Source organism: Colobus angolensis, unplaced genomic scaffold (genome assembly GCF_000951035.1).
Source record: "Colobus angolensis palliatus isolate OR3802 unplaced genomic scaffold, Cang.pa_1.0 Scaffold150, whole genome shotgun sequence".
Taxonomy (NCBI): domain Eukaryota; kingdom Metazoa; phylum Chordata; class Mammalia; order Primates; family Cercopithecidae; genus Colobus; species Colobus angolensis.
Window position 1 is genome coordinate 7,110,899 of NW_012114600.1, and position 13,307 is coordinate 7,124,205.

Sequence of the window (13,307 nt, forward strand, 5' to 3'; positions counted from 1 at the left end):
AGGAAAAATATATCATTCGAGGCAAATCTGTGTGCATTTTGGCCTTCTGTTGACCTGAAATGGAATCCTCTGAGCCAGTAATTCATTTTTCTGATATACCTAAAATGGAGATAACTAAAATGGAAAAAGAAAACTTTTCATACAATTATCACTTTCACTCTCATTTGCAGAGTTATATATGTGAGGCTTGGCCCTGGAAATGGAAGGAAATTTGCCCAAGTTAATTCAAAATCAAGTAACAAAACGCCGATCTTAGATGAGAGTTCCTCAAAAGCTCCTCCTCGAAAAACTATCCTATTAAGAAGCAAAGTATAATTGTAATTTATTATTACTCAAAAGTCATACATGCATGCACAAACACACACCATTAATTCTCACCTGTCTTCCATCCCACTACAGTGGTTCTGTGGACTCCTGGGGAAGTTGTGGCTTCTGGAAGAAAAAGAGAAGCAACGAGTAAAGGATGAGGACTTAGAAGGATGGGGAAATATACTGTGATGCTCTTATAGAAGAAGAGCAATGTGAAAGACATTTTTGCCATCTTATTTCCAGAAAGGGAGCTTTCTTCTCATCTTGTTAGCCTACCTGTACTGGAACTTCCAGGTGCAACAGCTGTGCTCAAGGCTACACCAGTAGTGCCTGAAATGAGAAGGTTATGGTGTTATAAAGAATCTTTTGCATACAGGCAGTCTAGGTATAAACTAAATCTGTATTTCCAGGGCCATATCACTCATATTGTACACTGGCTAGCTCCAGGAGGCACCATTCACACAGCCTGCTTTGTCTATGTGGCAGTCCTTTGAGCATGTTCTTCCATTGGCCTTTTTGTTCCTGGATTGAATTATATATTTTTCCTATATTTTAATTATTTCATTCATTTAATAAATATTTATTGGGCCCTGTTTAGTACTAGGGATCATTGAACAGAGACTTTTTTCTCAAGAAGCCTACCTTTTAGTAGGCTTCCCAAGCATATATAATATAAAACCCTCAAATGTGAGACAAAAGAATTTCTTTAACATATTCGCCCATTTTACTTCCAGTGACTTGATTGTCTGATGCATCAGAGGTGATTCCTGATGATTGAAAGTAGGAAAAACGATTCTGAGTATGTTTTGACCTATAATCAATCACTGAGGCAACCCTTCAGCAACTTAATACTTAAATCTCAGGATGGAGAGCAAACCATTTCTGAGTTCATTTTAGTCATCTGTTCACCTGAGACAGACCTTCTGGGCCAGTCTTGACTCCTGCTGATTCTGTAGTAATACCTATAATATCCACTGGGTTAACTGTCCAGGGAATTACTGCTCCTGCTACCCTCTCCAGAAATCTATGTCCTAAGGCCAGGCATTGGAAAAGGCTGGTTCAGAAGTCAGCTCAGGGGTGTGGATGGGAGGACCTGCCCTCCCTACACGGTAACTTCTCAGATCCAGAGGCAAACTCATGATACTACTTAATGGCCATGCTAACCTCTGAGACCCCTAGTTCTCAGTGATGTCACAACAGTGACTCTAATGGCTTCTAAGGAAGCTTTGGCCTCTGGAAGAGGAAATGAAGCAGAAAGGATGTTTGGGGTTACATATTCCTCCTTGAAATTAAACAAGTGATGACTGCCATTGAAAATATTCACTTACCTATAACAGAACTTCCAGGTGCAACAGTTGTGTGAGAGATGATGCCACTGGAACCTAGAATCACTAAGAGAAGGACACTTACATCATTTCCTTTACATTAACAGAAGGGCTAAGAAGAAAAACATTATATGTTTTTTGTTAACTCAGAGGGCGTATTCCATTATTCCTCATACACCTTTCAACAAGGATACTTCATTCCAAAAAAAAAAAAAAAAAAAAGCCAAGGCTAAGAACTCACATTAGAAGTATCCTTATTATCTAAATACTGGTAAATATCAGGAAGATATTCATACTTTCCCATGCTCACCTGTTTGACTGCTGGAGAGTTGGCTCCCCAGTGCAGTGGTCACGGATCCTGTAAAAGAGAAAAGAGAGAATATTCTGCTGTCTATAAATGTAAAAATTTAATATTCTGAAATTTAGGGGCTTGGACAAAGATTTCCATAGGAAATCACACTGTATTTATTTCAATCAATTTGAATTGTTAAAACTATTTTACAAACTTCCCATTTTCACCTGAGACTGTTACTGCTTCAGTGATTCTAGAAAAAGTTGTAGCCTCTGAGAAAAAGGGAAAAAGAATAGAAGTGAGGGCAAAGATTTGAAGAATCTGAGAACTCATGGTAGGATCACCCAGGCAGACACCTCATTGAGGAGCCCTTCCCAAGCATTGGTTCCTCGCAGCCTGGTGCTTTACCTGAGTTGGAGCTCCCAGGGGTGACTGTTGTACCAGAGGGCACTCTAGCTGTGCCTGGGCAGGAAAGAAAAAAAAAAAGATCAACAGATTGACACATTTGTAACCCTTAGAAGAATGTGGCCAGCATCATGTCTACCTGGACCTTGGGGCAGCAAAAGATGCTTCCTGGACCTATAACTGACAGGAGATGGTATTTTCTATGTTTACTGTGTGCCTTTGTAAGGCCAAGGTTAATGCAGTGGCTAATGTGCCTGCTCTGATTATTTTTGCCAAGATTGAAGGTCATATCAAAGATGTTCTCCAAGTTTACCTGTCTTACTTCCTGGTGCTCTGGTCGTGGCTCCTAATGAAAAGGAAAAGAGAGAGGAAGGAGGAGGAGGAGGAGGAAGAGGAAGAAACGGGGGAAAAGAAGGAAGAAAGGAAAGTTTGAATTTTTACCCTGAACTAAAATGTGACATCTTAATGATTTCTCTGCTGAATACAAGTCAGTACTGTAATGATACACATACTGAGTTATTTTCAAAGGAAAAACCCTTTCAGAGCCAGAGCTACTGTAACTCTCCTCTCTAGAGGCCTCGAACCCTGAGGCTAGTCCTAGAGAAGAAAAAGCCTTTTGGAAATTTGGGCCCAAGTTGTTCCAAATCTGAAAGGAAATCCCGGTTGCTTTGAAATAGCTTCAAAAGGAAAGGAAAAACTCTACTCCACATTAAAGAGATTATTAGCATAATCTATTCAACCCTTCTGTAATTTACAATTATTCCAATATAAAAAGTTCATTGAAAAAAATGTTTCCTCTAACAAATTTATCAAAATACAACAGTAAATAATGAAACCCCCATAATCTTCACCTGATTTTATTTCTGCTCCAGTGGTGCTACTTCCTTCTAGGAAAATTGTGGTCTCTTAAAGATGGAAAGAAAACTAAAATTAATTGAGTGCTAAGAAAAGGGGATGAGCTAAGCTGATATCATTACATGAGAGAAGCCCAATTCAAAATGTCTTGCCCCTACTAAGTTAGAAAAGAAAGTTTCCTGACTGTAAAGGTGATGTAAACCCTCAATTCACAAGGGTATTTTTTTTAAATGGGGAATGAAAGAATTTTAACTCATATGGTTCTTAGACTTTAGGTAGTTCTTAATTGGAATAAGATATGTAAACCTCTTAATAAAAATGGTTATAGAAAGGAACTCATCAATGATAGATATGCTCACTACTATTATCATCATTTTCATTGATTTCAGTATCAGAATTTTCTTTTTTTAAAATTATACTTTAAGTTCTAGGGTACATGTGTACAACGTGCAGGTTTGTTACATATGTAGACATGTGCCATGTTGGTGTGCTGCACCTATTAACTTGTCATTTACATTAGGTATATCACCTAATGCTATCCCTCCCCCACTACCCCCACCCCATGACAGGCCCTGGTGTGTGATGTTCACCACCCTGTGTCCAAGTGTTCTCATTGTTCAATTTCCCACCTATGAGTGAGAACATGTGGTGTTTGGTTTTTTTGTCCTTACAAAAAAACCAAAAAAAGTTTGCTGAGAATGATGGTTTCCAGCTGCATCCATATCCTTACAAAGGACATGAACTCATCCTTTCGTATGACTGCATAGTATTCCATGGTGTATATGTGCCACATTTTCTTAATCCAGTCTGTCATTGATGGACATTGGGGTTGGTTCCAAGTCTTTGCTATTGTGAATAGTGGTGCAATAAACATACATGTGCATGTGTCTTTACAGCAGCATGATTTATAATCCTTTGGGTATATCCCCAGTAATGGGATGGCTGGGTCAAATAGTATTTCTAGTTCTAGAAATTTCTCCTTGAGAAATTGCCACACTGTCTTCCACAATGGTTGAACTAGTTTACAGTCCCACCAACAGTGTAAAAGTGTTCCTATTTCTCCACAACCTCTGCAGCACCTGTTGTTTCCTGACTTTTTAATGATCGCCATTCTAACTGGTGTGAGATGGTATCTCATTGTGGTTTCGATTTGCATTTCTCTGATGGTGAGTGATGATGAACATTTTTTCATGTGTCTGTTGGGTGTATAAATGTCTTCTTTTGAGAAGTGTCTGTTCATATCCTTTGCCCACTTTGGGATGGGGTTGTTTGATTTATTTCGTGTAAATTTGTTTGAGTTCTCTGTAGATTCTGGATATTAGCCTTTTGTCGGATGAGTAGATTGCAAAAATTTTCTCCCATTCTGTAGGCTGCCTGTTCACTCTGATGGTAGTTTCTTTTGCTGTGCAGAAGCTCTTTAGTTTAATTAGATCCCATTTGTCAATTTTTGCTTTTGCTGCCATTGCTTTTGGTGTTTTAGACATGAAGTCCTTGCCCACGCCTATGTCCTGAATGGTACTACCTAGGATTTCTTCTAGGGTTTTTATGGTTTTAGATCTAACATTTAAGTCTTTAATCCATCTTGAATTATTTTTTGTCTAAGGTATAAGGAAGGGATCCAGTTTCAGCTTTCTATATATGGTTAGCCAGTTTTCCCAGCATCATTTATTAAATAGGGAATTCTTTCCCCATTTCTTGTTTTCGTCAGGTCTGTCAAAGATCAGATGGTTGCTGATGTGTGATATTATTTCTGAGGGCTCTGTTCTGTTCCATTGGTCTATATCTCTGTTTTGGTACCAGTACCATGTGCAATAATTTTGCCAGAGGGAGTGGGGACAATCTCAGGGCTGGCCACAAATTGCCTTTGCTTGGATGTCCTCTCTTCAAAAAAAAAAAAATTGCTGGCACCTACCACATTGGAACTTGGAATTAGAAAGTGACAGGATTCCTTATCTTTATTCTTTGCCCAAAACAAGAAAGAAAATGGCTGAGGATGAAGGTGAGGAAACTGTGTTTTCTCAATGTGCCAAAAAAAGCTCTTTTTAAGATGTTTCTAGACCCAGGAGTTGAATCTGTATATGTCTTCCATGCACCATTTCTATCTCAGAAAACTTAATGACAAAAATTTCATAATCTCAATTACTTCCTTTAGATATCAATGAGAGAAAGAAAGACATTTCTCTCCAATCACCCAACTGATTCTCTGTGCCTCAGTTCCATGGTGAAGTCTCCCTGAAGCAGAGGAAAGGACGATAAAGGAGGCTGAGTGTCATATTTGGTAATTAGGTAAAATCCTGCCAATATGATAATGCTTGTTCTGAAAATACTCTTCACAAGAAGTACAAACATTAGATGTGATTCAGGCAACGTTGTCTACTGAGCAGCAGGTCATGCTTCATCAGGGCTCACCTGCAGTGGGTCCAGTGCCAGTCACTCTGCTTGCTCCAGGAGAAGTTGTAGCTGCTGAGAGAGTGAAACAAGTATGGAAAACATTCTGGGATTTAGAAAGGGAATGGTCCGCTTTTGCACAGAGGCAGCAAAAGGAAAGACACATTATTGTAGAAAGCATCCAAGAAATGGCTCTGTGCCAAATTGTGTACTTACCTGTGCTGAAACTTCCAGGAGCAACTGTTGTGCCAGGTGCCACCCCAGAGGTGCCTGAAACACAGAGGAATTGAGGTGACCATGATGAGTGAGTAAGTCAAATGAACACCTGAATCTAAAAGGTATATACTATATTTATTTTCTATACGAGAAGTCATTTTCCCTGAGGATATGGCAGTTGGTGAACTAGATGCATTTGCTGGTTGTCAGTGCTTCACAACTAGAGCAGATAGACAGTGTCCTCAGCTTCAGGCACTTTTGGAGTTTGATAAAAGGGAAACTAGATGGATTTCCCCAATGCTTACCTGCTTGCTTTCCTGGTGCTGCAGTGATGCCTGCTGTGAGATAGAAAGGAGCGGGGAAATGTTTTAAATGTGCTGAAACCATCAGATGTAGGAGAAGATAAAAAGCAAGAAAATGTGTAAGCATGCACACACATATAAACGCATGTGTCCTGGGTCCATGAGGCTCTTTTGTATTTCACACACTTTCACGGAAAACTTTCTGAATTCCACCTCAAATGCTAGTGACAGTTGTAACACAAATGGAGAAATTCCATTCCATCCTTAGACATAAAGCTGTCAGTCTCCATTCTAGAATTATTATAATTCAAAAAAAATTGTATCTCCACCAGCAACACTATCTTGAATCACTTCCAGCAGCCCTAAATAAAACACAGACTCTCTCATGCAAAGCTTAAGAGACCTAACATTTATGATGCCAAATCAGGGGCTGTTTCTTCTCACCGGTTTTGAATCCAGTCCCAGAAGTACCAGTCTCTTCAATGGAAGTTGTGGCCTCTGAGGGAAGAAAGAGCGTGGTAAAGTCTATGAATGTGGAATACTGGGAGAGGATACTCGGGTGAGATTTTATCATAGCAGCCCTAAAATATATAGAATGACATTTGATGTTAAGTACGACACATTTCCTTCTTGTTAGACTACCTGTGTTAGAACTTCCAGATATAATGGTCGTTCTAGAAGATTCTCCCATGATACCTGAAATGGAAAAAGAAAATGGAAATGGAATAATAGAGTATTGTCTCCCAAATTAAGCTTAGAAGGATCAACATGGCAACCCTAAAGCACTGAAGCCCTTTCCTGATAACATTCTATTTCTATAATGAATGGAAAATGAACAACTTCCTAGCACTTCATTTTCCAGGCCAACCAGAGATGAATGTGTTGCTACTGGGTTTCTCTTTCACTATGTCACAAGGGTAGAATAGAGTTTAAATCACCCTAATCTGTTTCCCTTCTAGGAGCATATCCCCCTTGTATGACAGAGGTGCCTACAGAGGAAACAAAGCATAATTTTATCTTTATAAGTAGAACTCTTTGATACAACTTGCGGCATTTTATAATCAGTTGTCTTCATGAAGCTTTCTGGTGAGGGGAGAGAGGAAACAAACATCTTGTAAAACTAAATGAGAAAAATGACAGAAAGTGTCAAGCTGTGGGTGGAAAAGTACACTGGGAAAACAAGGACTGGAAGTTCTGGAAGGTTGGAATACATGCAATAGACTCTCAAGCCTCCTATCAGGAAAAAATGTCTCCATAAGCCAGGATACTGGATATAGCCTGGCTGAGCCATTTGGGGTCATGGAATCACAAGCAGAATCACGGGCCAGGTAGATATGACATAATATGGCCCCAGAGAAAATCCCCCTCCCTCAAAAACCTTCATGTTATTGTTCACTGCAGCCACCCAAATAGAGAGATGAGAGCAGGCCTCAGCCTGACAAGCTCACCTCCTGGTGGGCCTGCTCGGGTGGTCCGGTTGCCTCCTGAGAAAGTTGTGACCTCTGAGAGAGAAAGGAATTGGAGGTATCATGACTACACATGACATTCTGTGGCTTTCAGAGACTAGACTGCTCAACGGGTCATGATTAGAATTCCCGACCTGTTTGGGCACTTCCAGCTTCCAGAGTTTTGCCAGAGATGCCCTCAGTACTACCTGAAATAAGAAAAGATTATGTGGTCAGTTGGTCAATTTGTCCTCCTTAATGTTATGAGAATAAGCTATTAAAGGAAAAAGAAAATACTTATTTGCATCAATATGCTAAAAATTTATTTTTCTGGATTTTGTATTTTAGGAGTTAATCCATTTACTGCCCACAGAACATACAGTTTCCTCAGCAAGTTTACAAACATCACAACTGAGGCCCTTTTTTAAAGTTTAGACACAGAGAGATAGATTTGGGCTCAAGTCACCTCTGTAACTATCAGGAATGGGTCGCATGATGCCCTGATCAAGTGTCCTTAGGCCCAAGGCAGATATAAGGAGGGAAAGTTGAAATTTATGAACCATATTTAATGATGTTAAATACTGAACACCTGCTGAATTTGTGTCTAATATGCCAGATATGGGAAATTCAATGAGTTCTGCTATATTTCTAGCGACACATGGGAAACTTACAAATTACACTTAGTTCCTTAGGAGAGCTCACCTGTGACTATTTCAGCACTTGTTATTCCACTTTCTCCTGCAGAGGTTGTGGTCTCTGAAAAAGACGGAAAAAGAATAGCAGTGAGGGCAAAGATTAGAAGAATCTGAGAAAAGTATGGTAGAATTGCCCAGGCAGACACCCCACTGAGGAGCCTTTTCCAAGCAGTGGTTCCTCCCAGCCTGGTGCTTTACCTGAGTTGGAGCTCCCAGGGGCAACTGTTGTAGCAGAGGGCACTCCAGCTGTGCCTAGGTAGGAAAAAAGAGAAAGATGGGCACTCTTTTGTAACGCTTAGAAGAATGTGGCAAGCAACATGCCTGTCTTTGTCTTTGGAGCAGGAAAAGACACTTCCTGGACCTATAACTGACAGGAGGACAGACATGTTTTGTGTTTTCTGTGTGCCTTTGCAAAGCCAAGGATAATATGACTGCCCTGATGACTTATTTTTACCAACGTCGAAGGTCATATAAAAGGCATTTGTGAAATCTACCTGTCTTACTTCCTGGTGCTCCAGTGGTGGCTCCTAATAAAAAGAAAAAAAAAAAAGAAGAAGGAGGATGAGAAGGAAAGAAAGAGAAAGGAGAAAAAAGAAAATTTTGAATTTTTATCTCTGAAGTGAAGTATGACAACCTAATGGTTTCTATGCTGAATACAAGTCAACACTATGATGATAAACAGACTATGCTCTTCTCAAAGGGAAATAATTGCAGAGCTGAAGCTACTGCAACTCTCCTCTCCAGAGGCCTAGAACCCTGAAGTTAGTCTCTGAGAAGGGAAAGCCTTCAGGAAATTTGGGCCCACATGTTTACAAATCCAGATCTAAGAAGAAATTCTGTTTCCCCTGAAATATTACAGCCTTAAAAGAAATTTAGAACTGCACTCCACATTAAAGCTATTCTTTGCATCATCAATGCAAATTTTCTGTAACTTAAAAACTCATTGTTAAAAAATATTTCCTCTAAGAAATCTATCAAAATACAACAATAAATAATGAATACTACAACATATTTACCTGATTTTATTTCAGTTCTAGTGGTGCCAATTCTACCTAGGGAAGTTGTAGTCTCTTAAAGATGGAAAGAAAACCAAAATTAATTGAGTATTAAGGAAGAGGGATGAGCTAAGTGGATGTCAAGACATGCAATAAGCCTAATTCAAAATGTCTTATCACCTACTATTAAGTCAGAAGAGAAATCTTTCTGACTGTAAACGTGATAGAAACCTTCAATATCCAAGTATAATTGTTAAATGGTGAGGTAAAACATTTTCAAAATCATATTGTTCTTAATTGAAATGTAAGTGTTTCTTAATTGGAATAAGTTATTTAAACTTAATTTCAAAAGGTATATGGTCAGAACTCATAAATGATTGATATGCTTATTACTATTATCATCATTATTTATTGCTTTAAATATTAGATTTTTCACATGCAAGAAGTTTGCCAGTGGCTGCCACATTGAAAGTTGGAATTAGAAAGTGATAGGAATCAAAATCTGAATTCTTTACCCATAATAAGAATGAACATGTCATATCATGAAGGTGTGGGAACTATGTGTTTTCTCAAAGTTCTAAGAAGCTCTTTTCAGGGGCTTCTAGAACCAAGATTTAACCTACATATGTTTTCCATGCACCATTTCTGTCTCACGGAAAATTTAATGACAAAACTTTCCATAACTCAATTATTTCCTCTAGATATCAATGAGAGAAATAAAAACATGTCTCTCAAATCACACAACTGATTCTCAGTGCCTTAGCTTCATGGGGAAGTCTCCTTGGAACAGAAGAAAGAAAAACAAAGGAATTTGAGTGTCGGGCCTTTAGTCATTTATGTAATATCCTGCCTATCTGGTAATCCATGTTCAGAAAAGACTCTTTACACGAAGTACAAATACTGCATGTGATTAAGGCAATGTCTACTGGGAAGGAGGTAGTGGATTGTCCGTGCTTACTCGAAGTGGTTCTAACCCCAGTCATTCCACTTGCTCCAGGAGAAGTTGTGGCTGCTGGCAGAGGAAGGACATGAATAGAAAAGATTCAGGGGGCATGGAATGGAATGGTGATGCTTCCTCATTGAAACACTCAAAGACATTATGGCAAGCACCCATGAAGGGATTCCCCACCACACAGTGGACTCACCTGTGCTGAAACTTCCAGGGGCAACTGTTGTGCCAGGCGCCACCACAGAGGTGCCTGAAACACAAAGGGATTGAGGGGACCATAGTGATTCAGTAAGTTCTAGGAAGGCCCAAATCTTAAAGGGATATGCTGTATTTATGTATTTATTTATTTCCTACAACATACGTCTCTCTCTGAGCATGAGACTGATGGTGAACTATATATATTTGCTTGCTTTCAAAAATTCATAACCAAAGCACATAGAAAATGTTTCTAACTTCAAGCACAACTACAAAGTTGATAAAAGGGAAACTAGATGCATTTTCTCGATGCTCACCTGCTTGCCTCCCTGGGACTGAAGTGATGCCTACTGTGAGGTACGTAAGAAGAAAGAAAAAAGATTTAAATGTGTTGAAACTTCAGATGTTGGAGAAAATATTGGGAAAGCCAGTTGTAAGATACATACACACATATGCATGCATGCACCCTGGTTCCATGGGGCTCTTTCCTACCTTACACACTTTCACACATGTACACACAGAAAACTATCTGGCCTCCAGCTCAAATGCTGGTGGTAATAGTAACACAACGGGAAAACCCTTCCCATCCTCAGCCTCAATAGAGGGAGACTCAATTTTAGAATAAGTAGCCTTTCAAAAAAGATTCCTCCCTAGTAACAAAGCTATATTGAATCACTTTCAGTGTCTATAAAAACCACAAACACCCTCAAGGAAGTTAAAAGACCTAATCTAGATGACCCCAAATTATGGGCTTTTTAGTCTCACCAGTTTTGAATACAGTTCTGGAAGGACCAGTCTCTTCAATGGAAGTTGTGGGCTCTGAGGAAAGAAATAGAGTAGGGAAGTCTGTGAATTTGGAATACTGAGAGGAGTTACTGGGGTGTTATTTTATCACAGCAACCCTAAAAGAGATATCATTACATCTGACACTAAATATGAGGCACTTTATTTTTGTTAAGCTATGTGTGTTAGAATTTCCAGATGTAAGGGTTGTTCCATAAGGTTCTCCTAAAAAGAAAAAGAGGTAAATGCAGCAATAGAGCATTTTCTCCCCATTTATGCTTGGAAGCATCAATGTGGCCCTAAAGCACTAGAAGCCCTTTCCTGAGGATACTCTGTCTCTATAGTGAATGGAAAATGAACAACTTCTAGCACTTCATTTTCCTTGGCCAAACTGAGATGGATGTGTTGCTGCTGGGTTTCCCTTTTACTATAAGGCAAAGGTAGACTAGGGTTTAAATCACCCTGACCTGTTTCCCTTCCAGGGACATATCCTCCTGATATGCCAGAAGTGCCTACAGGAGAAATACAGCATGGTTTTAACCTTAAGCAGGACTCTTTGATACAGCTAGGGGCATTTAAATAATCAGTTGACTTCACAAAGTTTTCTCATGAGGGGAGAGAGAAAATTAACATCATGTATAGCTAAATAAGAAAAATAATAGAAAGTGTCCAGCTGTGAGTGGAAAGGTAAATTGGGTAAAGGACAGTTGGACATTCTGGAAGGATGGGATAAGTGTAATAGACTCCCAAGCCTCATATCAGAAAAAAATCTCTCCATAAGTCAAGATACTAAAGACAGACTGGCTGAGTCATCTGAGATTATGGAATCACAAGCAGAATAACTGACCAGATATAGGACACAATATGGCCCCAGAGAAAATCCCCCTCCCTCAAAAGCCTTCACATTATTTGTTCCCTGTATCCACCCAGAGAGAGAGATGATGAGAGCCTCAGGCCTCAGCCTAACAAGCTCACCTCCTGGTGGTCCTGCTCGGGTGGTCCCGCTGCCTCCTGAGAAAGTTGTGGCCTCTGAGAAAGAAAGGAATTGGATGTATGAAGACTGCACAGGACATTCTGGGGCCCCACAAGCTGTATTGCCCAGGGCACCATGTTCAGAATTCCTGACCTGTGTGGGTACTTCCAGCTGCCAGAGTTTTGCCCTCAGTAGTACCTGAAATAAGAGAGGATTGTGATTAGTTGGTCAATCTGTTGTCATTAATGAAATGGCTATAGACTCCTATAGAAAAAAACATTTTTTATTAAACACACCAGAAAATTTATTTCTCTAGAGTTTTTGTTTTGTTTTGTTTTTAAGAGTTAATCCATATACTGCCCATGGAACATATAGTTCCTTTGGCAAGTTTATAGAGAAAGTTCTCTACCATGGAGCTCCTTATTTAGGGTATTGTTACAGATAGAGAGATTTGGGCCCACATCACCTCTATAACTGTCAGGTAATGAGCTCCATGATGCCCTGATGAAGGGTCCTTAGACCCCACAGCACAAGACATAAGGAGGAAATGTTGATGTGTCTGAACTATATTTATTGATGTTAAATATTGATCATCTGCTAAATGTTTTTCTAATATGCCAAATATGGGAAATTCAGACTTTTGCTATATGCTAGCAAGACATGGAAAATCATAGCAATGTATACTTCGTTCCTTAACTGAGCTCACCTGTGGTTATTTCAGCTCTTGTTTTTCCACTTTCTCTTAAAGCAGTCATGGCCTCTGCAAAAGAGGGAAAAAGAATAGCAGTGAGGGCAAAGATTTGAAGAATCTGAGGAAAGCATGGTAGGATCACCCAGGCAGACACTTCATTGGGGAGCCCTTTCCAAGTACTGGTTCCTCCCAGTCTGGTGCTTTACCTGAGTTAGAGCTTCCAGGGACAACTGTTGTCACAGAGGGCACTCCAGCTGTGCCTAGATAGGAAAGAAAAGAGAAAGATCAACATAGAGACCCTTTTATGACCCTTGAAAGAATGTGGCTGACAGCATGTCCATCTGTGACTTCAGAGCAGGAAAAGACGCTTCCTGGTCCTATAACTGACAGGAGAGGCATTTTCCATGTGTATTGTGTTCCTTGGCAAGGCCGAGGTTAACGCAATGGCTAATATGCTTGTCCTTTTTTTCTTTCTTTTTTTTTTTTTTT

At 39.6% G+C, this 13,307-nt stretch overlaps 1 protein-coding gene across 1 annotated transcript in view; it reads right to left on the reverse strand.

Annotated features, from left to right (window-relative positions):
* Positions 1-13,307, reverse strand: part of MUC19 (mucin 19, oligomeric) — a 199,138-nt gene that overhangs the window by 34,644 nt on the left and 151,187 nt on the right. The window contains 25 exon segments of the mRNA XM_011936117.1: positions 379-432; positions 586-639; positions 1,029-1,076; positions 1,638-1,700; positions 1,945-1,992; positions 2,154-2,198; positions 2,335-2,388; positions 2,645-2,677; positions 3,183-3,236; positions 5,596-5,649; positions 5,791-5,844; positions 6,096-6,128; positions 6,537-6,590; positions 6,735-6,788; positions 8,727-8,759; positions 9,249-9,302; positions 10,186-10,239; positions 10,373-10,426; positions 10,689-10,721; positions 11,137-11,190; positions 11,622-11,666; positions 12,130-12,183; positions 12,281-12,325; positions 12,834-12,887; positions 13,025-13,117. Coding sequence (XP_011791507.1) covers positions 379-432; positions 586-639; positions 1,029-1,076; positions 1,638-1,700; positions 1,945-1,992; positions 2,154-2,198; positions 2,335-2,388; positions 2,645-2,677; positions 3,183-3,236; positions 5,596-5,649; positions 5,791-5,844; positions 6,096-6,128; positions 6,537-6,590; positions 6,735-6,788; positions 8,727-8,759; positions 9,249-9,302; positions 10,186-10,239; positions 10,373-10,426; positions 10,689-10,721; positions 11,137-11,190; positions 11,622-11,666; positions 12,130-12,183; positions 12,281-12,325; positions 12,834-12,887; positions 13,025-13,117 — 1,275 coding nt within the window.